Below are 22,310 nucleotides of genomic sequence, written 5' to 3' on the forward strand. Positions count from 1 at the left end.
TCTGTCCATTGGCTAAAAAGTGGACCATGGGTTGGGCCCGTCGCCTATTGGACGGCAAGGGAAAAGCGCAGTGCGCGGGCCAATCATATGGCAGCGCGTGAGAGTGTAGACACTGGGGAAACCGGTGCTGCGCTCTGTAGCTTAGATTCCAGCCTCTTGGTCATGGCCTCGGAAAAGCCTCAGGACCTAATGGTCACCTGCACCGCGCCGGTCAACATCGCGGTTATCAAGTACTGTGAGTGCTGGAGACAAGGGTCGCCTCGGCCGGGATCCGGACGTAGAGCGGGAGGCCGTAGTCACCGGGCCTGGAATCCTGGGACCCCTGGGCTGGATGGTCGGGTTCCAGAGTAGCTGGGCTGGGGAAGGTGATCCTCCAGGCTGGAATGGGGGGAAGATCACCATCGTCGGGAACGATGGGCACAGTGCTGGAAACGGGGGTTACTGCAGCCAGGATCGGGGATCCTAGGAACTGGAGACCGGGGCACAGGTGCCAGGTTCGATGGGCACAGGGCAGGTTATTGCTGCCGGGATTCAGGGTCCTAGGGCCGGAGGGAAAGGCCCATGTCCCGGATCCGCAGTAGCTGGGAGGGTCGCTCGGGAATGAAGGGGGCGTTACCATGCAGGGATCAGCGGGGCTGGGCTGAAGATGGGGGTTATCGCTGCTAGATTGGTTGGGCTCTGGCCTGGAGAGGGGTACACCACTGCAGGTCTGCGATGGTGAAGTTAAGGCTCTTCGCTGCTAGGGAGAGGCGGGGCTCTCCACGGGCCAGCCTCAGCCTCACATGCTATGCACCCCTGGCCTCTACTGTCACTTCTGAAGCTGTTGACACAGTGGCCGCTGTGTGTGAGGAGCAGCCTTCTGCTCTTCCTCCTTCCCTGGTGACACCTGTAAACTAGGGAGGTCTCGCAGGGTCCAGGGCGTCTCACCCCAGCCTCCCTCCTTCTCTTCCTTCCGCCGTGATCATTTAGAACTGGAAATGGATCCACACAGCCTGTAGATTCTTGAGTTTGGCTCGTTTCAGTCGGCACACTTTTCTGGAAGAGTATCCAGGTGGACACAGCAAGATTCCATTGCCCACGGTTGCTTAGGCCCTAGAACAGGAGTTCTGTGAACCAGGAAAGCTGCTGCCACATTTATGGGCAGGTTTTTGTGTGAATTTTCACCCTTCTTAGGAAGAATGCCCAGGAGCAGCTCTGGGGGGACAAGTGGCAGTTCTTTATTCTGTTAAGGATCTGTGGGTTCGTTCCCTGGGGTGACAGTACCCAGCTTGTATTCCTAGTGCTGCATAGCCATCTTGATTTCCCTTCCTTCCTCTTTCCTTCCAAAGTTTGTTTGTTTATTTCATGTATGTGGGTACACTGTAGCTGTCTTCAGACACACCAGAAAGGTGAAAACACCTGCCCAGTGTTAGTCTTTTGTTATCGCCTGGCCAAACACCTCCTACCTTGCCAAGCATCTGCCAATGCCCAACAAAAGTGCAGTACTACAAGCTAAGAGCTGTGGGTGCTATTGGGTGTCTGCTCCTGGGCTTTCTGGAGATTTGACTGTGCTTGGGATCACAAGAGTACTGGGCAGAGAGGGGCCATTCTGATTGGTACTGTCTGTGACGTGGCAAGGACCTGGGCCCCTCTGGGCGGACACACAGGTGAAGGAGGAGACCACGAGCCACAAAGGCACGTGGTCCCTGGCAAAAGCCCACAGCTGTATCTAGGCAGGGAAAGAAAGATGGAGGAAGTGTAGGTGGATGGACCGCCTACCCCCACTGTGCTGGGACCCTGAGCCCTGAGTCTGCAGCCAACCTAGGAGGTCTTCCTGAGGTGGTGTAGTGAGAGGGGGTGGGGCACTGTGGGGAGTACCCAGGAACTCACTGCTTCGGTTGTTGTTTCAGGGGGAAAGCGAGATGAAGCACTGATCTTACCTATCAACTCCTCCCTGAGTGTCACACTACACCAGGACCAGGTGACTGTGCACTGCGTAGACTGCTCTGGTGGCTGGAACGGGGTGGCTTCTCATGGGACCATAGCCAGGCCTCCTGTGTCCTTTTTTTGTTTGTTTGTTTGTTGTTTTTTTTTTTTTTTTTTTTTTGAGACAGGGTTTCTCTGTGTAGCCCTGGCTGTCCTGGAACTCACTCTGTAGACCAGGCTGGCCTCAAACTCAGAAATCTGCCTGCCTCTGCCTTCCAAGTGCTGGGATTACAGGCGTGCGCCACCACCGTCCGGCCTAATTCTGTTGACAGTGCAACACGCGCCTCCCTCGACTCCTCATCCACACACAGACCCAAAGCCACAGGGCTGGTTTTACGTCTAATTCCTTTACTCAAGAGGGACCAGGTTGCCCGTGGTTCTGCTGTGGGTGAGACAGTTCTCAGCGCCCGACACAGCGCAGGCCACGCCCGTGCGACTAGCCTGAGGGACTTGCGGACTTCCCTGCCACCTAGCCAGGGCTGGCCTGGGTGGCCCTTCTGACCTTCCACATGCTCACCCCTGCCCAGGCAGATAGCCATACTGGCCCTAGGTAGGAAAGGCCTTCTACCTAGCAGAAAGGGATGCTTGGTGGGATTCGTCCTCAGCACTGACCCCTGTTTTTATTCCCAGCTAAAAACCACCACAACTGCTGCCATCAGCAAGGACTTCACAGAGGACCGCATCTGGCTGAACGGTCGCGAGGAGGACGTGGGGCAGCCACGGCTCCACGCCTGCCTGAGAGAGAGTGAGTTGGGGTAACAGCGGGGTGTTGAGTGTGCACGGGAAACCTCTGGTAGCAGACAGGGAAGGGCTGGGGTTGGAGCACCCCAGGAGGAAGTCCGTGTGAGAGTTACTGTGTCACAGATTTCAGCCATACTCTTGCCTCTTCCAGCCTCCCCCCTCCCAGCCTCCCCCCTTCCAGCCTCCCCCCTCCCAGCCTCCCCCCTTCCAGCCTCCCCCCTCTCCTAGCCTCCAGTTAAACAAGGCATCGGGTGTGGGTTCAGTGCGTCTGCCAGCCTGCAAGGCCACTCACCATGCCATCCGTCTGACCTGCAGTTCGCCGCCTGGCTCGGAAGCGGAGGAGCACGGGGGACGGAGATGCCCTACCCCTCAGCCTCGGCTATAAGGTGCACGTGGCGTCGGTGAACAACTTCCCCACCGCTGCAGGCCTGGCCTCCTCAGCAGCGGGCTACGCCTGCCTAGGTGGGTGCCCATGGACAGGGGGACCTGGTTCTGCTCTGTAGTAGTAGGGGGTTCTCTGGCCTGTCAGCATCCTGGGCTAGTGTCTAGGTGAGGGTTGTACTGCTGTGAACAGACACTGTGACCAAGGCAACTATATTATAAAGGACGACATTTAAGTGGGGCTGGCTCACAGGTTCAGAGGTTCAGTTCATTATCATCAAGGTGGGAACATGGCAGCATCCAGGCAGGCATGGTGCAGGAGGAGCTGAGAGTTCTACATCTTCATCTGAAGGCTGCTCGAGGAAGACTGGCTTCCAGGCAGCTAGGATGAGGGTCTTATAGGCCACTCCCACAGTGACACACCCACTCCAACAAGGCCACACCCACTCCAACAAGGCCACACCCACTCCAACAAGGCCACACCTCCTAATAGTGCCACTCCTTAGACCTAGCAGATACAAATCATCAAAGCTGCCATTGCTGGAGCTCCCTGTACAGGGGCCTTGAGTTTGGTTTTTCCCAGAATGCAATTGACCACCAGACCCTCTATGCATTTGTGTGAGGGCCCTTCAGCTTCCAAATGGCACAAGTAACAGAAGCTACTTATCTTGAGGCATGGGGGAGGGGTGTTCCCAGAATTTCAAGGCTGTGGCCCAGCTCCAGGCATGGCTGCCTTCCAGCTGTCTGTCCCCATGGTTGGGGACTCTCCCCTGCCATCAGTATCATCTCTGCTTCTTGCCTTGGGTCACTGCGTAGCATCCCCGTCCTGGCACAGGCAGCCCTCACGGGTGGCAAGCTTAGTTTCCTCCTTGGCTCCAGGGGCGATAACTTCTGGTCCTGCTGGCTCCCTTGTGTCCTGAATTGGAGCCGTAGGCGAGCCTTGAGGCAGGGTCACCTTTCCAAGAGCGCTGGACTCAGGGACGCACCTCCCCCCATCAGCGAGTTCCCCTCACACTGCCCGCCCTGCTGCCTTCCCCGAGTCACCTCATGGCCTCCTCATTGCCCCCTCCTCCCTTAGTGCTCCACTTGGGTGCAGCTCTTCAAAGAAACTTCCCCAACCCAGGTCCTGAGGCGCTTCACCAGGGCTACATTTCCAAACCCAGTACGGAGCTGGGAGGTGCCAGCCCGGACGGACGGATGGACGGACGGACGGATGGACGGACGGACGCCAGAGCCTAGCGCTGCCTTCTGGGAACCTCATTTCCCGGACCATGTAGCACATTAACCCTTCCCCTGCCTCTTGTCTCTTCACTGTACCTTCAGCTTACACCCTGGCCCGGGTCTACGGGGTGGAAGGAGACCTCTCGGAAGTGGCTCGGCGGGGCTCGGGCAGCGCATGCCGCAGTCTCTACGGGGGCTTCGTGGAGTGGCAGATGGGGGAGCAGGCCGATGGGAAGGATAGCATCGCCCGGCAGGTAGCCCCGGAGTGGCACTGGCCCCAGCTCCGAGTCCTTATCCTTGTGGTGAGTAGACGGGCACGCAGCTGGTGGGGGGATGGCTGTTTAGCAAGGGCTGGGGCTGGGATCTCACTAGGATCCTAGGCCAGCAGGGGTTACAGAACAGACCGGGGCTGTTGGTGGTGGGCAGTGAGGTCAGCAGTGGCTCCCACGTGGCCTGGGTGTGCCCCTTTCCATGATATCACCAGACACATACCCCATTACCCTTCCCCGACAAGGACTTCAGGGCTGGGATGGCAGAGGGCAGGGCCAAGGGATAGTCTGTGATTCTGGGTTGGTTTCCTGCGGCTCGGGCTCAGTGCTACCCCCGTTCAGGTGAGCGCAGAGAAGAAGCAGACAGGCAGTACAGTAGGCATGCAGACCAGCGTGGAGACCAGTCCCCTGCTCAAGGTAGGCGTGCTGGGGGCGGCAGAGACCGGAGCCCTGCCCAAGGAGAGTCTGCAGTGGTCAGAGTGGTGTGCAGTCCTCAAGGTGGCGCTCCCCTGGTGGGTGGGTGGCTCTGGAGGTCCTGGGCTCAGGCCTGCTGGCAGAGTATGCCCACCCACTGACTTACCCACCCACTCGCCCACCTTGCAGTTCCGGGCTGAGTCCGTTGTGCCTGAACGCATGAAGGAGATGACCCATTGCATCCGAGAACGGGACTTCCAGGGCTTCGCCCTGCTGACCATGAAGGACAGCAACCAGTTCCACGCCACCTGCCTGGACACCTTCCCGCCCATCTCCTACCTCAATGACACCTCCAGGCGCATCATCCAGCTAGTCCACCGCTTCAACAGCCACCACGGGCAGACGAAGGTGACAGTGCATGGGGTGCAGGCTGCGGGGGAAGTGGGCTGGGGAGCGCGGGCAAACGACAGTGTTTGTGGGTACACAGAGACAGACAGAGGGTGCGGGGGAGGGGGAGCTCGGGACCATGCTGACAGGACATGGACAAGCTCTACCTGACAGTTTTGGTTTGTTCTGTGTTTTTCTGTCTTGCTTAATTTGCAGCCTGGTAGCCTATTCCTGAGCTCCAGGCAAAGGTGACTCACACCAGGGTGTTTGGTTGATACCACTCCTTGGTTTGACTGCCCGGGCCCTCTACAGCTCTGGGAGATGCTAGGTTCCCCAGCAGTAGAGGGTCAGAGCCAAGGGTGCCGAGCGAACAGCTGGAGACACACTTTGCTTCCAGGTGGCGTACACATTTGACGCGGGCCCCAATGCTGTGATCTTCACTCTGGAGGACACTGTGGCTGACTTTGTGGCTGCCGTAAGGCACTGCTTCCCCCCTGCAGCCAATGGAGACAAGTGAGTGCATCCCTGCTTCCTGCCTCGAGATGCACGGGACATTCTAGGAACAAATGGTAGTCAGAGTGCTGGGCCTCGGGCTCTCAGGCGCCCTGCTCATCCCGCGGGGACTCAGCCACTGCACACAGCAGCCACACAGCAGCATTCAAACTCTCCCAGTAGCCACACGTTGCGGGAGCGTGAACAAATACCATATCCCCCTTCTAAGAAATAACCTCTCAGCCGGGCAGTGGTGGCACACGCCTGCCTCAAAAAAGCCAAAAAAAAACCCCAAAAACCAAAAAAAAAAAAAAAGAAAAAGAAAAAAAGAGCCAGGCAGTGGTGGTGCACGCCTGTAATCCCAGCACTCTGGGAGGCAGAGGCCGGTGGATCTCTGAGTTCGAGGTCAGCCTGGTCTACAAAGTGAGTTCCAGGACAGCCAGGGCTACACAGAGAAACCCTGTCTTGAAAAAAACAAATCCAAAAAACCAAAAAGAAAAAGAGAAAAAGAAGTGAACTCTCAGCTGGGTAAGGTGGCTTCCGTGCCCAGGAGCTCGGTTCCGATCCATCCTGGGCTGACCTTTAACTCCAAAGGGTGAATTAAAATTTTTTTTAATTTTTCTAATTTATTTTTCCCAAGACAGTTTCTCTGTGTAACCCTAGCTGTCCTGGAGCTTGCTCTGTAGACCAGACTGGCTCCAAACTCAGAGACTGATTTGCCTCTGCCTCCCAAGTGCTGGGATTAAAGGCGTGCACCACCACCGCCCAGGGAAAAAAATTATCTTTTAAGAAGAGTAATTATCCCTGGAAGCTCAGGGGTCCTGCTTGGGCAAAAGCTGACTTGGGCTTTATTTATTTATTTAAAACATTTTAAGCCTTTTTAAAAAAATGTGTCTAAGTAGTTTGCATGCATGAATGTTAGTACTCCCTGTGTGCAGTATCCTTGAAGGCCAGAAGAGGGCGTCAGAGCCACTGGACTTGGAGTCACCTGTGGTTGTGAGCTGCGATGGAGGTGCTGAGAACTTAACCCAGCTCCCCTGGAAGAGCAACACGTGTCTCAATCCCTGAGCCACCTCTCCGGCCGGAAGTGAATTTTATTAGGAAATTAATGCATGAGGCATTCTGATGAGTGTGTTCAGGGTCTGATACTTTGAAGTGTAGGATTTAAACAGAGCCCCGATTTCGTCCTTATTGAACACGTTTGAGCCTGTGCGTGTGGTTTCTTGTCTCTTCCTGACACAGGTCTGTCTTCTGGGACTGGTCTGACTGTGTGTGCCACTTTCTCATCATCTCTAAAAAGTAGTAGACCCCTGTGCCCCTCACCCGCACCATCCCCAGCCCACCATGTCTGAGGAGCTGCCCTTCTGGGCCTTCCGTGCACAACATCAGGAACACACTTCTGCCTTCTTTGCCTAGGTTCCTGAAGGGGCTGCAGGTGGCGCCTGTTCTTCTGTCTGATGAGCTGAAGGCTGCGCTGGCTGTGGAGCCCAGCCCTGGTGGGATCCAGTACATCATTGCCACTCAGGTGAGGCCAGTGCGCACGGCAGTCACCTCCGTACATGCTGGGGGGCCCAGGCTCCCACAGCCCACTGTGTCTCAAGCAGGAGGCACAGAAGTAGCCACAGGCCGTTCTTTAGGCTCAGAGTCACCGGACACTGTCTGGTTTACTCATGTCCCCTCAGTGGTCATTTAGGGACAACTTGCAGGTGGAGGAGGAGGGTGGGGGTGTGCTGGGGTATGAGGGCTGGGGACTAACCCTCTTGGGACTGAGAGAAGATGAAAAGCAGCCTCTTGCTAGATGTTGGGGTCCCCAGGACTCTGCCCTCAGGATGTACCCCACCACAAGCAGGCCAGCATCCCGTGTCTCCTGATCCTGCTCAAAGAGGCTCAGTGCTGTCTATACCAGGCACCTGATGAGGGTCACTCAGATCTCCACCATCTAGCCTGTCCAGGGTAAGGGGCACCAAGCTAGAGGCTCAGCTTGCACAAGCCGGTGCGGACTTAGCAGGAAGGGACCCGTCTCACCCCCAGCCTAATGGTGCTTTAGAGTCTCTGGCCTGTGAGGTCTCGAGCCGTGGCTGCTGCTGCTGCGACCCATGACTGGATGCCGATTTTCCTCCTCCAGGTCGGACCAGGACCTCAAGTCCTAGACGACTGTCACGATCATCTGCTGGGCCCGGACGGCCTGCCACAAGAGGACCTTTGACCTCTCCCTCGTCCGGTTCCTCGTGCCATTTGGAGAAAGAGGCTGCTCACTGGAACTCGGGAGCTGGCAGTGCTGATTGGCCACGCCCAAAGGGTTCTTTGATGATATAATTTGGGGTGGGGGGTTTGGAGTGTGAAGAGCAGCTGTCTGGGCAGCCAGGGGGACCCCTTTCAAGTGCCTCAGGTTCCCCGCTGGTTTCCGAAGGGCTAGCTGACCCGCTCTACCCACCTTCCTGTGCTCCACACAGGAGCTCACCAGGGAAAGGGATTGGTGTCTCTCCCCTTGAAGATGTTCTGATGCCTCAGTAACCGTCGAAGCGTGATGGCTCACACAGCGGTGCCTCTCTGCTGAGCCCCAGGCCACAGTTTCTTTATAAAGCCTCCTGGTGAGGATAGGACCTGTCAAGCCCACGGGTAGGGTCCATTGTGGGTGTGGGCGCCTCACGAAGGTTCAGTCAGTGGACCCAGTGACCACAGGAATAAAGTGTGCTGCTGTCTGCCTGCCTGCCTAGGCTGTGCCTGCTTCTTGCTACGCCCACTTTCTAGGGTCCCTGATCTACAGTTCAGTTCCTAGGCTGCTGGGCCCTACCTACCATTGAGTTCAGTCTTGTTTCCTGTGGAGTGGAGAGGTGGGGTCTGAAGTAGAACCTGCCAGGAGCACTTCCTACTGCCCACAAGCCAGCCCCCACCCCTGTACCCCCTTGTGAGAGTCTCCTGCCACCTTGTCACCTCAACATACATGCAACAGCTGCTGGAGCTGAGGTCAGAGGAAAGGGACAAGAGAGTGACCTTAGGCACTCAGTGTTCTGTCCCCTGCTCTCTGGGTTTTCCCAGCCTTGCACACCATGGTTACCCCCACCCCTCAGTCACGTGACCCAGGACACACCTGCCCCAGCTCACAGTGAGTCGGAAGTAACCTCATCCCGTTTTAGGGGGCAGCTGCCTTTATCTGATAGCCGTAGGAGCAGGTGGGTGAAATGACTTAACTCCTATGGTCCTGGGGGTAGAACGGTCACAAGTCACAAGCAGTCCTAAGGCGCCCTGGTGAGACAACGCTGGGGAGACTGTCCCACCCACCAACGCTCAAAGGGAAGGTGCAGAGGAGGCCTCTGGGGCCCAGCCCGAAAGGGCGGGGCCTGAGCAGGGGGCGGGCCGATCAGTGAGGACTTGCGGAGTGGGCTGCAGAGTCGGACCCGGCGGCTGCTGCGTGTGCAGGGTCCTCGCCATGGGGCAGATCGAGTGGGCCATGTGGGCCAACGAGCAGGCGCTGGCGTCTGGCCTGAGTGAGTGAGGTGGGCAGCGGGCGGACGGGGTGCTCAGGACCCGTGGGGCACCGCGGGGGAAGCAGGGCGCCGGCTGCTTCTGCGGACCTACAAGCGGAGCGACCTACGGGGCCTCCGGGCTCGGGACGGGCGGTGGCCGCTGCAGGCCGTGCTCTGTGCTCCGGCCGCCTGCTCTAGAGGCGACCCCGCCCTGCACCCTGTTCGGTCTGCGCTGGGACCTCAGAGGAGGAAGTTGCTTGCAGCTGGGGAAGAGGCATTCACCCGGTGTTTTCCCGCCTGCTTTGGAAAACCCCCGGAAGACCCTCTTCTGCGCACAGCCCACTTGGCCAGGAGAAGGGACTCTGGCCTTGGGGTCACTAGGGCTCCAGCTTCTCCTGAAGGGGCCTGGGATATGACGTGAGCTCATCCTAGAGGAGCAGTCGGCTCCATCCCACAAGCTGTGCGCAGAAACTATTTCACAAGAGTGATTTTAGCCCTGCCGCCCTGCCGAGTTAAGATGCGGGCCACGGGACACTTAGCCTTTAGAGTGAGCATGACACTGGCCGTGGCTTGAACAGTCCGGACTGCAGACATGCCTCAGAGCCGGGGTCAGACAGGAAAGACCTGCAAGGGCAGGGAGAGTGGTCCACACCTACCTCCCCTCACCCGGGAATAGCGGAACAGCGCACAGGAGAGGTGGTAGAGAAATCTCCCCAGTCCATGCCTGAAGCTCCCAGGCTGGGGTGGAAGGCCTTGAAACCCAAATCTTTTGAGAATGGTGCTGAGTAACCCACACCCCACACCTGTCTCCCTTCTTTCCCCTTCTCAGCCTCAAGTGATGGCTTGTGCTGTGAACTACCGACAGTTTCAAAGGTTCCCTCCAGGAAGTGGGGGTGACAGACACACCTGGGGTCCGAACACCAGGCAGGTGCTATTCCTGTGCGTGCTAGCCACCCAGTGATTCCTGACCTTACCTGTGCATAGGGTCTGAGTACTGCCTCAGCTAATTGTTTACAGTGTCCAGGCTGACACAAGTCTCCTGTGCTGTAGTAGACGGTAGACGGGAGAGCTGGAGAAGTCACAGGCTGTGTGGCCACTTGCTCCACAGAGTGTGACTTCCGCTGACTTTTCTTTTTTACGGGAAAGTACAAGCGTTGGGGGGGGGGGGGGGGCTCTGAACTGGCTAGGTCCAGCCAACAGGAGCACACTTTGTTTTGTTTTTTAACATTTTACTTTTTTCAGATTGTGTGTGTGTGTGTGGTGTGTGTGTGTCTGGCCATGTGCATAAATGCAGACACTTGCAGACAAAGGCTAGAAGAGGATATTGCATCCCCTGGAGCTGGTGTTACATCCAGGTGGTTCCCAGCTGCCTGGTGAGGGTGCTAAGAACCACATTCAGGTCCTCTGCGAGAGTGGCCGGCGCGCTTAACCCCAGAGCCATCTCTCCAGCGTTATGTTTTTCTAAATTTTGGTTTGTTTTTTGTTTGTTTGTTTGTTTTTCGAGACTGGGTTTCTCTGTGTAGCCCTGGCTGTCCTGGAACTCACTCTGTAGACCAGGCTGGCCTTGAAATCCAGAAATCCACCTGCCTCTGCCTCCCAAGTGCTGGGATTAAAGGCGTGCGCCACCACTGCCCGGCTTCATTTTGTTTTTCTAAATCACAAAAAAGTCCGCACCTCTTCTGGCTCAGTATCAGGATGAAAGCCCACTTCTGGCAGCCGGGGTCACTGCTCTGACTGCTCTCGCCTCCTGGGCTCGCCCTGCCTTCCTTCCTACACAGCTTCTTCTCGGTCTCTGTTTCCTGAATGTGCACCGGGGCCTTTGCACAATCTGCTGTGGCCACAGCTGATGTCTCCCTTTCACTCTTGAGTCAGATGTCACCTGTTGAGACCTCCAACCTCAGATAGCCTGGCCCTGGGAGGAGGGCCCTCTGTTACAGTGTAGCACTTCAGCAAGCCATGGGTTTGAGAACGAGTCCTTGGGTCTTCCTGCTGGGTAAAGAATGACCCCTCCTGCTCATAGTGGGCGGCATAGCAGAAGCTGAGAGTGAGGACGTGACACTCTAAGGACTATGGGTAGCAGATGGAGTGAATGTGTGACAAGGCACCCTCTCCTCCTGCAGAGCACACTCTTAATGCTGACCAGCAAAACAGGAGGTTAATATGTAGCCGAGCTTCAGCAGAGCATTGAGATACATCAATGCTATTTGAAGGGTAGAGAGGGACCTGAAGTCTGGGGATGCCCAGGATAGTGTGGAGGCTTTTCCTCAGACTGCTCCACAGTCTCTTTGCTGGAGAAGGCAGGAGTCACCACCCTAGCAAGACTGTCATAGAGTAGAGAGCATCAATCCCTCCAGCTGCCAAGAGCAGTTGCAGCCAGGGGTCAGGCAGAAAGGATCACGTACAGCCAAAGCACAAGACCGGGGCCAGCAGAGGGTGGAGGAGCAAGGCTGCCTCCACCCACAGATGCAGAAACTAGAGACCTCAAGTAGGCCCACGGGCTGCTGCGGGCTACACACCCTATTGGCATGAGCTCACACTCACCATTTGAGGAAGTGAACCCTGTGAGGGGTCAGCACCCACAGGGCAGGGGTGCTGGTCCCACCGGAAAGGGGAAAACTTGTCCCTTGAATGTCAAAGGAGATAAGTGGCCGACTGGATCTGAGGAAGGGAATTCTGCTGACACATGTCGATCAGGTCTTGGTGGTCATGGATGCACTGCGGCTGCACCGTCCTGAAGAAGAAAACAGAAGGGAGCTGAGAGGAACCACGCGGTCATGGGGCTTTCTACACAGAGGTTGTGTCACACGTTGTACAAGAAGGGTGACCATGTGAGGTGCTGAGTACCACCACGTGGGGGAGGACTTGGAGACTGCGTGAGCACTGCCCAGAGATGACTAGACGAGACTGAGACTGTAGGCTGAAGAGAAAAAGAAGTCTTTTTTTTTTCCCCCAGAAACAAATCCCTCCTTGGATCCACTCAAGTGAGATTAGACAAAAGAAAGAAAAAGTCCTGGGTGTACCAGACTAGAGCTCTCAGGTCAGTCACAGATGCCAGGACACCATGCAGTGTCCTCAGACACCGAGAGAAGGATGCATCTCCGCTGGCGAGGTCTGGCTGAGTTTCAGCTGTGGGATCGTCAGTGCAGAGGAGGCCATGGCAAGAAGGGAACTGAACCAGAGACGGGCTGGTGCTTAAGAGAGAACCGAAACTGCCAGACGAGAAACAAGTCGGGGAGTGAGAGCAAGGCTGAGCTTCCTGAAGCCCACCCACGGCCGAGGGAGAATTAATCTTCAAATGTCAGGACGGGACAGAGAACTTGTCTCTTTGCATTTCAGTTTGAAAATAAGGAATGACACCTTGCCGTACCTTTGGAAATCCTTGCTAAAAGTTTTTTTTTTTTTATTTTATTTTTTTTTATTTTGGTCTGAGTAAAACTTACTGCAAGCCGGGCTGTGGTGGCCCACGCCTGTAATCCCAGCACTCTGGGAGGCAGAAGCAGGCAGATTTCTGAGTTCGAGGCCAGCCTGGTCTACACAGTGAGTTCCAGGACAGCCAGGGCTACACAGAGAAACCCTGTCTCAAAAAACAAAACAAAAAACAAAAGAAAGAGAGAAAGAAAGACAGACAGAAAGAAAGAAAGGGAAAAAGATTTTTTTTCTTATTGTTTGAAGTAGAATATTGACCTGAAATCTGTGATCCTTCTGTCTTAGACTCAAAGGTGTTGGGATTACAGACATGGCCACGCCTAGCTAACAAACAATACTTTAGAAGAGTAGCTGGCACTCTGGAACACGGAGCCAGCTCTCCAGCTTTCTGTTTTTTAAAGATTTATTTATTTTATATATGAGTACACTGTTGGTGTCTTCAGACACACCAGAGAGGGCATGGGATCCCATTCCAGATTGCTGGGGACCTCCGGAGGAGAAAGCTCTTAACCGCTCAGCCATCTCTCCAGCCCCCTCCAGCTTGTTTGTAACCAAAATCTTCAGATGTTTCTTACACGCGGTGTATCACGAATCTTCCTAAACCTACAACAGGATCCTAGCTTTTATTATTTATTTATTTATCTGTTTGTTTTGAGTCAGGGTTTCAATTCACTGAGTAGCAGAAGATGGCTGAATTCCTGGCCCTCCTGCGGTCTTCTCCCAGGCCTGTCCTGGAGCATCCTACGCAAGTGAGAGAGCGGGTGAGGCTGGCCTTGAACTCACAGTCTTCCTGCCTCCACTTTCTAAGGGCTGAGATTATACACAAGTATACCCGTTCAGTTTATATGGCCCTGGGGTTGCATTGAGGACTTTATATGGCCCTGGGGTTGCATTGAGGACTTCGTGCGTGCCGGGCAAGCGCACCACCGACCTAGCCACCTCTCCAGTGTTTGCCTGTTTGTTCGTTTGTTTGAGACACAATCACTTGTAGCTCAGGCTGTTCTCAAACTCCTGGGGTTAGCCTTGAACTCTGGTCCTCTTTCCTCTATGTCCCTATACAGTACTTAGATTGTAGTTGTGCACCACTGTGCTAAGATAGTAAGAATGTGGAGGTCAAAGGACAACTTACAGAGTCGTTCTCTCCTGGTGGGTCTGTTAGGAGGAACTCAGTACTCAAGCGCCTTACTTGCTCCACCATCTTGCCAATTCCACAAGAAACCATAAATGCACTCTGACAATTGGTTAAAAAAAGAAAACGTGAGCCAGGCGGTGGTGGCGCACGCCTTTAGTCCTAGTGCTTGGGAGGCAGAGGCAGACGGATTTCTGAGTTTGAGGCCAGCTTGGTCCATAGAGTGAGTTCCAGGACAGCCAGGGCTACACAGAGAAACCCTGTCTCGGAAAACAAACAACCAAACAAAAGGGGGGGGGGCTGGAGAGATGGCTCAGAGGTTAAGAACACCAACTGCTCTTCCAGAGGTCCTGAGTTCAAATCCCAGCAACCACATGGTGGCTCACAGCCATCTCTAATGGGATCTGATGCCCTCTTCTGTTGTATCTGAAGACAACTACAGTGTACTTACATATAATAAATAAATAAATCTTTAAAAAAGGAAGAAAAGGAAAGGAAAAAAAGTAAGAGGGTAGGGTGTGGCACGAGACCGTGAGTGGAGCTTAGCTTGCTGTGGCCACCTCCCGGACTGTCCTGTCTGCCCCTCGACCCCTTGCTGTACGGTGCCCTGCCCCAGTAGACAGAGAATTGGAGGTGGTCCCAAGCCCGGGGCAAGCCCAAGCTGGCTCACACCTGCAGCAGGTGGCGCGTCCTAACCATCTCCCTCCGTCCTCAGTCCTTATCACAGGGGGCATCGTGGCTACCGCCGGACGCTTCGCGCAGTGGTACTTTGGCACCTACTCTATGTATCCTTCTACTGGGGACCAGGAAGTGGGGGCATGGGGTGCTTTCAGGACCAGCATGCCAGTTTACAGAGAGCTACCATGTGCTGTTTGGCCACATCAGCAGGACCAGCTCTGTCTGCACATTAAAAAGTCAAGGCCCAGGGGCGGGACAGCCACTTGTTAAAGGCTACAGAGGAGGTTCAGGCAAAGGTAAACTGAGGCCCAAGATCCCAAGGACTGGACTGGAGTCCATTGCCTCCACCCCACCTTGATGGAGGCTGACTCCTAGGCCAGGGCCTGGAACAGAACAGGTGGAGGGTAGGCATGGGGCAGTGATTTACCCATCAGCAAAAGCACGGCCGGGCCCGGGCCACACGTGGCTTTCCTTAACCTCGCTGCAGCGTGGCAGGGGTGCTCATCTGTCTGCTGGAGTACCCCCGGGGGAAGAGGAAAAAGGGCTCCACCATGGAGCGCTGGTAAGTCAGCCCTACCCGAGTGGCCTGGGGCCATGCCCCAGGGAGCCAACTCCTCCCGAGCTCCCAGCCCAAGGCCTGCCCAGATGTCAGCCGCCGGGCTCGTGTGCCCAGGAGGAAAAGGGCCCAGAACCCTGGAAGGGGGCAGATAAGGAGTGACCCACAGGACTCTAGGTGTGACTGGTGGTGACCCTCTGACCTTTTGTCTTCCCGCTATCTAGTGGACAGAAGTACCTGACCGCTGTGGTGAAGCTCTTCGGGCCCCTCACCAGAAATTACTACGTGCGAGCTGTCCTCCACTTCCTGTGAGTTCCTCTGTCCATCCCCAGGGTAACAGGAGACTAGACGAAGACAGCTCCTGGGTCTGTAGCCTGGACAGGAAGGCATTTCCCAGCCAAGCCTCCTCGTCATTAAAGTTTATCCAGATAGAAAAGCCCAGCTTTGGGGCTGGAGAGATGGCTCAGTGGTTAAGAGCACTGTCCTGAGTTCAAATCCCAGCAACCACATGGTGGCTCACGACCATCTGTAATGGGATCAGATGCCCTCTCTTCTGGTGTGTCTGAAGACAGGCACAGCATACTCACATAAAATAAAAAATCTAGAAAAGAAAAGCTCAGCTTTTAGAGAGGGCAGAAGGTCCCAAACCTGCAGTGCACACCAAACCTAGCAGCTGAGCTGCCGGCGCCGTGCTGGGCCTGTTACACCAGCAGTTTTAGGACACACCCATGTGGCCACAGTCCAGCTCAGGCCTTTTCGCCAAAGAGATGTCTGAGGCTTGAATCAAAGAGCACATCACCACAGAGGACAGCTTAGAGCAAACCCGTGCAGAGCTAGCCTCCGTTCATCCAGGGCCCTGGGGCTGGACTCTCCCTCTGGGACCTTGTGACCAGATCCCCTCTGACTGTGTCTGTTTGCATCCTCCTGTCTGCATGTCTCAAGGCTGTCAGTGCCTGCAGGCTTCCTGCTGGCCACCATCCTGGGGACTGTCTGCTTGGCCATCGCCAGTGTCATCTACCTGCTGGTAAGTGGCCGTCCTCAGCAGTCACCTCCCTCCCGCGCCCACCCTTACCACGCTTGGTGCTCTTGCTCTCATAGCCCGCTCATGTCGGCTGTGTGGAGTGCTGCTCCTCTGGTGTATACCGGGCCCTTCCCTGTTGAAGCTGCATTGTGGATCTGTCAGGCAGGCAGATAAAAAGACGAGCTTGAAGAGGCAGCGTGGCTGCCCCAGTTCGTACCTCCAAGCCTCTGTGTGGGCCTACGGTTCATCCAAGCCTGCCTGAGTTTGGGTAGTGTTAGGTGAACTTCCCAGGAGTTCATGACACAGGAGCACATGTGTGTGTGTGTGTGTGTATGTGTATATATGTATACACACACACACGCATATACACACACACATATATATGCATGTATATATATATATATATTTTAGGAATTATTTACTAAATTTTTAAGAATTACTTATATGTCAGTATACTGTAGATGTCTTCAGACACACCAGAAGAGGGCATCAGATCCCATTACAGATAGTTGTGAGCCACCACGTGGTTGCTGGGACTTGAACTCAGGACCTCTGGAAGAGCAGTCAGTGCTCTTAACCTCTGAGCCACCTCTCCAGCCCTATTTATTTATAGTTTTATTTTGAGGGGAAGAGCAGGGTCTCGTGCAGCCCAGACTCGCCTCAAACTTGCTCTGTAGTTGAAGGTGGCCTTGAACTCCTGATCATCCCGCCTCCATCTGTGGATGCTGGGATGACAGATACGCGCTGTTTCACATGGCCTAGTTGGTGTTCATTACAGGTCTTCTCTGTTCTAAGGTCGTGTAGATGTCTTCCTGTGTCCTCTTCTGTCAGCTCTATCCATATCTTCTGGATAAAATCTTCTCTCTGGCTTGTTGGTTAGAAGGCTTAGCCACGGTGTGAGCCGTGCTGCGGGCTTCCTGGCTCTCAAGTGTTGTGGAATACAAATCAGTCAATTGATTAATTCTGGCTTTTTGAGAGAGGGTTTCTCTGTGTAGCCCTGGCTGTCCTGTAGACCAGGCTGGCCTTGAACTCTCAGAGATCCCCCTGCCTCTGCCTCCCGAGTGCTGGGATTACAGGCATGTGCCATCGCTGCCTGCTGAGATACTAAATGTCAATGCCCATTCCCAGATTCCCAGGGCCAGCTGCGGGGGAATGTGGGAGTAGACGGGAAGGGAAGTCAGCCCTATTTCCAGCAAGTTCTCTGCTTGCGTTCCTCAGCACCCAGCCCTGGGTGCTTCCTATAGAATGCTTGGCAGCTCACCACCCTATGGAGGCTGTCACGTAGGTGGATAGCTCGTGGGTAGAGGAACCCAGAAGCTCTGTGGGTCATCGAATTTGCATCTGGAAGTGCTTCTGGAAATGTTATAAAGCGGGGGCTCTCTGCTTCCTCTCCTGTAGGGAAGGCCCTCCTGGCATGGCCACAGAATTTGGGTTTGGTGTCAGGCAGCCCCAGATCCTGACTGCGTGGCCTTGGGCCAGTCAGTTAATATTAATGTAAGCCATGCCCATTGTGGGCGTGCCCATGTCCACTTGGAGTCCCTGGGGACAGTAAGTAGCTTGACTGTAAGCACAACACGGACCCTTTCTGCCCCAGGCAGCCATCCGGGGTGAGCAGTGGACCCCCATTGAGACTAAACCCAAGGAGCGGCCGCAGGTTGGAGGCACCATCAAGCAACCACCGACCAACCCCCCGCCCCGGCCACCAGCGGAGGTCCGCAAGAAGCCAAGTGTGGGTGAAGAGGAGGCAGCCTCGGCTGGAGGACCCCAGGTTAACCCAATTCCGGTGACAGATGAGGTCGTGTGACCATCTTCAGTGGCTGTCGCCAGCTCCTGCTTGGGTTTCTGTGGAGTTGCCCCACAGAGGCAACTCTGTAATACCTCTGATGTTCACTATAATAAACGTGATTCATAAATAGCTGGTGTGGACAAGTAGTTCTTCATATGAGGCTGGGGGAGGGACTGTCATCAGCCATGGCTCGAACATACTCCCTGTCCTGTTCGGGGACCTGAAGGCCGGTCACGGAAGGCCTGGTGACTCCCCAGTGGACCGTGGGTGGGCTCATGTTTACAGGTGGGACCCTGAGCCTCTCCCGGGTCTGGTTCTTTCAGAAGCAGAGAGGAAGCCACTGCCCCCCTCCCCTTCACCAGGTGGAGCCAGGGTACTGGGCGTGTGCCTGGAGGCTCCCAGCTCTGAGTGGGAGTTTCTCCAGTTTGATTCCACAGCCCTGGGCCCCTATTGGGGAAAAGGCCTGACAGGTCCTGCTGGAAAGCTACATTGTGGCAGTGACTGTCTTGGTGCAGGGGTTCCGGCCTAAGGATTAGCCTCAGGCAGAAATGGTGTTGTCGGGGCTGGAGAGATGGCTCAGTGGTTAAGAGCACTGACTGTTCTTCCGAAGGTCCTGAGTTCAAATCCCAGCAACCACATGGTGGCTCACAAACCATCTGTAATGAGAACTGACACCCTCTTCTGGAGTGTCTGAAGACAGCTACAGTGTACTTACATATAATAATAAATGTGTTTAAAAAAAAAAAAAGAAATGGTGTTGTCCAAATAATCATAATAATAACAAAGACTGGGGGGCACAATGTGGCTTTGAGGGACTGCCTGGGACCCCAGCTGCCTCCCATAGAAAGGTAGAGGCCCAGGCCTGACGGCCCCCACCCCTACTGCAGGATCCACGCAACCTCACAAATGGAATTTGGGGCTTTGGGGCTTTAGTTACCCTCTGAGCATCTACACAGTGGACAGGGCAAAGAGGGAAGAGAAACGGACTTGCGTGTGGGGGGGGGGGGTAAATGAAGGAAGCACTGAACTCTGTCAGTTTAATAACAGTTAAAATAAATAATTGTTTAAAAACAAATAGCGGAGGGTTTCATCAGGCAGGAACCAGGGCTCTGGGGTGACACAGACCCAGCCTCCCATCTCCTTCCCCGTCACTGTGGCTGGACCTTCAAGGAGAGGAAGCCAGTTGCCTCGGGCCCACCCCACTGTCTGGCGTCCCTGAGACTCACAGTGTAGACCAGGCTGTCTGAAGACCTGTGGCAATCTTCCAGGCTCTCCCAAGTGCTTGGGATTCCTGGTGTGCTTTATACCACGCCCAGATTTCCCTTTGGTGACAGGGTTAGCCAAGCGGTCCTTCCAGACACGGGGATACCTGACCTCCCCTGTCCGAGACCAGCAGACTGGATCCAGGCAGTGGTCATGCGTCATAGGGCGAGGGCCGGGTATAGCTCCTGCTTCTCCTGAGTCAATAAATAATCAATAAATACACATAAATAGAAGGTGTCCTCTGTGGAGGTGCCTGGAATGTCTGTCCTGGAAAGATCCCGATACACCACAGCAGGACCATGACAGAAGTCACTGTGTAGACCTGGGAAGAACGCAGGTACAGCCGACAGGCACGCGGATGAACTCGGTGTGGAAAGTGAAGGACCCTGGTGTAGGGTCCACTGCTCCATCTCGGGAGCAGGGCTGTCGCCGTAGCACCAGCAGGCTCTGCAGCAGCTGCACAGAGTTCAGGGCAGCTGTCTCACGGCCGGTCTTGGCGTTGATGCACCCACGACACAAGCATTCTGCCACCGCCAACTTCTGTGGGTAGCGGTTCTCATCTGTGTCGATGCTGTGGGGAGGGAATCATGAGAATGCTCACTCCGGTTCTACCCAGAGCCACCCCGAGCTTCCACAAGCTGCACGGTGGGCTCGGCAGCCCTCTTTCTGCCTTTTTAAAAATTTTATTATTATTATTATTATTATTTGGATTTGGTTTTTTTTTCGAGACAGGGTTTCTCTGTGTAGCCCTGACTGTCCTGGAATTCAACTCTGTAGACCAGGCTGGCCTCGAACTCAGAAACCTGCCTGCCTCTGCCTCCCAGAGTGCTGGGATTACAGGCGTGCGCCACCACTGCCTGGCTATTTATTTATTTATTTATTTAGTGTGGATGCCGGGGATTTGAACTCAGGTCTTCATGCTTACCAACTAAATGCTCTTCCTCAGTGAACCATCTCCTCAGCCCTCCCTCCGCCCTCCCTGGAACTCTACTGTCTTGTAGCTGCCCTGCTTGCTCTAGAATTTGCCATCCGAGAGTTCAGAATGTGAAGGCTACAGACAAAGAGGAGAAGGCTGGCATGTATCCTGTCAGTGCGTGATAAAGGGGAACACACAAGCAGGGACTTTAGAGGCGGCTCCCGTCTCACTCGACCTCCGCCTCCGCTTCTTAGGGGACCGTGTTTTTAGAGCTTGGGGTGAGTGAGCGGGAATAAAGCCACCCCTCCCCCTCCCAGTGGGGATGCCATCACCCTCACCGATATCTCCACGGCGAGATGGAGCGCTCGTGGGTGTCAGCTTCCAGCACCTCCTCCGGCCGCAGCACGGGGCACCGTGTTCCAGCTAGAGGTCCTTCATGCTGTCTCCTGTGGCCTGTGGCCTCCAAACTGGCCACCAGGGCCACAGGGAGGGCCTGCTCCCACCTGGCGCTTCGAGTTAGCAGGTGTGGAGGAGCCTGGCCGTGAGATAGTTCCTCAGCAGAATAGCACCTCAGGGTCCTATGGCTTCGAGGTTTCCCCCAGGGTGGGGGCTCTTGGTGTGCCACCCCAGCAGGCAACCAGGCTAGAAGCAGGAGACTCTGGAACAAGGCAGGTGTGTGGTTAGGGGAAGCCTAGGAAACGCCCACTTCCTCCCAAGCTTGCCTGTTCTCACTGAAAAGATGGGGTTCAGATTTCCCTTTGTAGGTGGGCAAACAGGTTTAGCCTAAAGGCATCCTGAGCTTAGCGCAAAGGCCCCAACATCCACCCCTCTGTCATCTAGGCTGTCATCATGAGGCTGGGAAAGGCACCAGGCTCACCATCACAGTGACGGTGACGGTGGCCATGGCAGCAGACATGGAGCAGTCCCACACCTGGCACGGTCCCAGGGCTGTACCTGGTGCAGCCGGGCTGTGTGCTTCTTTATACCTGGGGCCACACCTGGGGAAAATCCAGCACTGCTTCCTCCTCTGGGTCTGTCCCTTTGCATCACAGAGTTATCCAGGTAGATCCCGAGAACAGCTCGTGCTCTGCCCTGACCACACCTACCCTGTCGTCACAGATACTTAGGAGACCCTGCAAGGCAACCTTTCTACCCAAAGGTCCTCCCCAGTGGAAAGCACAGGGCCCTGGCTCTGGAACCAGGAACCAGGGCGTTGAGCCAAGCAGTAGCTCACTACTGTGACTTGTGTCACTTCTGGTATTTGAACTCAGGGACCCTGGGGTTGGCACTGGGGGAGGGGGGCTGACATGCTACTTCCTGCCTGCCATGAATCGGTCAAGTTCAGGTCCTGGAGCAGTAGATGGACTTTGAGGTTGTGCTTCCGGTCTAAGGTCACCAGGCACCCCTTCCCTGTGCAGGCAGGAGAAATGGGGGCTAAGGAATGTCCTCAGGTTTGATCGGGGATCCTACAGGTTTATAAGTAAAAAAAAAAAAAAAAAAACCAAAACCAAAACCAAAACAAAAACAAAACAAAAAAACCAAAAAAAAACTTCTGTGTGAGCTAGGTATGGTGGCACCAGCCTTTAATCCGAGCACTCAGGAGGCAAAAGCAGGCAGAGCTTTGTGAGCTCGAGGCCAGCCTGGTCTACTGAGTGAGTTCTTGGACAACCAGGGTTACATAGAGAAACCCTGTCTCAATAAACAGCAATAAGCAAACAAACACAAACAACAAACCACCCCCAAACACAAACCCTGTGGACGCGTGTTTTGTCTGCACGTTTGTGCCTGGTAGCCATGCGGGCCAGGAGTGGACCCAGGACCTGCTGGAACTGGAATTGTGACTGGTTGTAAGCCACCCTGGGGGACGGGGAACAGACCCTGGAGGTTCTGTAAGAACAACCAGTGCATTTAACCTCTGAGTCTTCTCTCCAGACCCTCTCCAACAGTTTTATCCCAAGTAAAAAATCCTGGGGCCAGGGAGGTAAGCACACCAGAAATGAGTGTAGCTATTGACAGAAAGTGTTTGAGCCTGGAGCCGCCTGTGTGCCTCTTCCCCACCGGGTCCATGACAGCTGGCTAGGGTGGGCTGGGGACTGTGGGGACTTTGGTTTATCTAAAAAGAGGGGAAGTGGGAGCCAGATCTTGGGATGTTTTGAATGCCTAAGGTTTGAATGTCATTCTGGAAAGGTCCCTTCCCT

The 22,310-nt window shown here is 55.0% G+C and overlaps 3 protein-coding genes across 3 annotated transcripts; 2 read left to right on the forward strand and 1 right to left on the reverse strand.

The window, feature by feature from the left end:
* The first annotated feature begins 89 nt into the window (after window positions 1-89).
* On the forward strand, window positions 90-8,578 carry Mvd (mevalonate diphosphate decarboxylase). Its single transcript, XM_052166254.1, has 10 exons — window positions 90-235; window positions 1,890-1,960; window positions 2,596-2,710; window positions 3,022-3,168; window positions 4,411-4,610; window positions 4,920-4,994; window positions 5,181-5,399; window positions 5,776-5,891; window positions 7,287-7,395; window positions 7,996-8,578. The coding sequence occupies exons 1-10, from the start codon at window positions 163-165 to the stop codon at window positions 8,074-8,076; spliced, it is 1,206 nt and encodes a 401-aa protein (XP_052022214.1). The 5' UTR covers window positions 90-162; the 3' UTR covers window positions 8,077-8,578.
* Window positions 8,579-9,211: 633 nt separating this feature from the next.
* On the forward strand, window positions 9,212-18,062 carry LOC127671487 (cytochrome b-245 light chain). Its single transcript, XM_052166255.1, has 6 exons — window positions 9,212-9,358; window positions 14,608-14,677; window positions 15,058-15,132; window positions 15,351-15,434; window positions 16,069-16,150; window positions 17,742-18,062. Exons 1-6 carry the CDS (start codon window positions 9,301-9,303, stop codon window positions 17,949-17,951), a joined length of 579 nt encoding a protein of 192 aa, XP_052022215.1. The 5' UTR covers window positions 9,212-9,300; the 3' UTR covers window positions 17,952-18,062.
* A 1,443-nt stretch (window positions 18,063-19,505) lies between these two features.
* Window positions 19,506-21,016, reverse strand: Il17c (interleukin 17C). Its single transcript, XM_052167280.1, has 3 exons — window positions 20,990-21,016; window positions 20,451-20,770; window positions 19,506-19,767 (listed from the first exon to the last, which is right to left on the reverse strand). Exons 1-3 carry the CDS (start codon window positions 21,014-21,016, stop codon window positions 19,506-19,508), a joined length of 609 nt encoding a protein of 202 aa, XP_052023240.1.
* Window positions 21,017-22,310: the final 1,294 nt, after the last annotated feature.

This window comes from Apodemus sylvaticus, chromosome 21, assembly GCF_947179515.1.
Source record: "Apodemus sylvaticus chromosome 21, mApoSyl1.1, whole genome shotgun sequence".
Classification (NCBI taxonomy): Eukaryota; Metazoa; Chordata; class Mammalia; order Rodentia; family Muridae; genus Apodemus; species Apodemus sylvaticus.

Coding starts and splice junctions, on each gene's coding strand:
- Mvd (XM_052166254.1), top strand. CDS start 163: ATGGCCTCGGAAAAGCCTCAGGACCTAATGGTCACCTGCACCGCGCCG. Junction 1,961..2,595: donor TCACACTACACCAGGACCAG/GTGACTGTGCAC, acceptor TTTTATTCCCAG/CTAAAAACCACCACAACTGC. Junction 4,611..4,919: donor TCCGAGTCCTTATCCTTGTG/GTGAGTAGACGG, acceptor ACCCCCGTTCAG/GTGAGCGCAGAGAAGAAGCA.
- LOC127671487 (XM_052166255.1), top strand. CDS start 9,301: ATGGGGCAGATCGAGTGGGCCATGTGGGCCAACGAGCAGGCGCTGGCG. Junction 9,359..14,607: donor GGCGCTGGCGTCTGGCCTGA/GTGAGTGAGGTG, acceptor CTCCGTCCTCAG/TCCTTATCACAGGGGGCATC. Junction 16,151..17,741: donor CCAGTGTCATCTACCTGCTG/GTAAGTGGCCGT, acceptor TTTCTGCCCCAG/GCAGCCATCCGGGGTGAGCA.
- Il17c (XM_052167280.1), bottom strand. CDS start 21,016: ATGGCCACCGTCACCGTCACTGTGATG. Junction 20,771..20,989: donor CCGTCACCGTCACTGTGATG/GTGAGCCTGGTG, acceptor GCCTTGTTCCAG/AGTCTCCTGCTTCTAGCCTG. Junction 19,768..20,450: donor ATCTCGCCGTGGAGATATCG/GTGAGGGTGATG, acceptor CCCTCCCCACAG/CATCGACACAGATGAGAACC.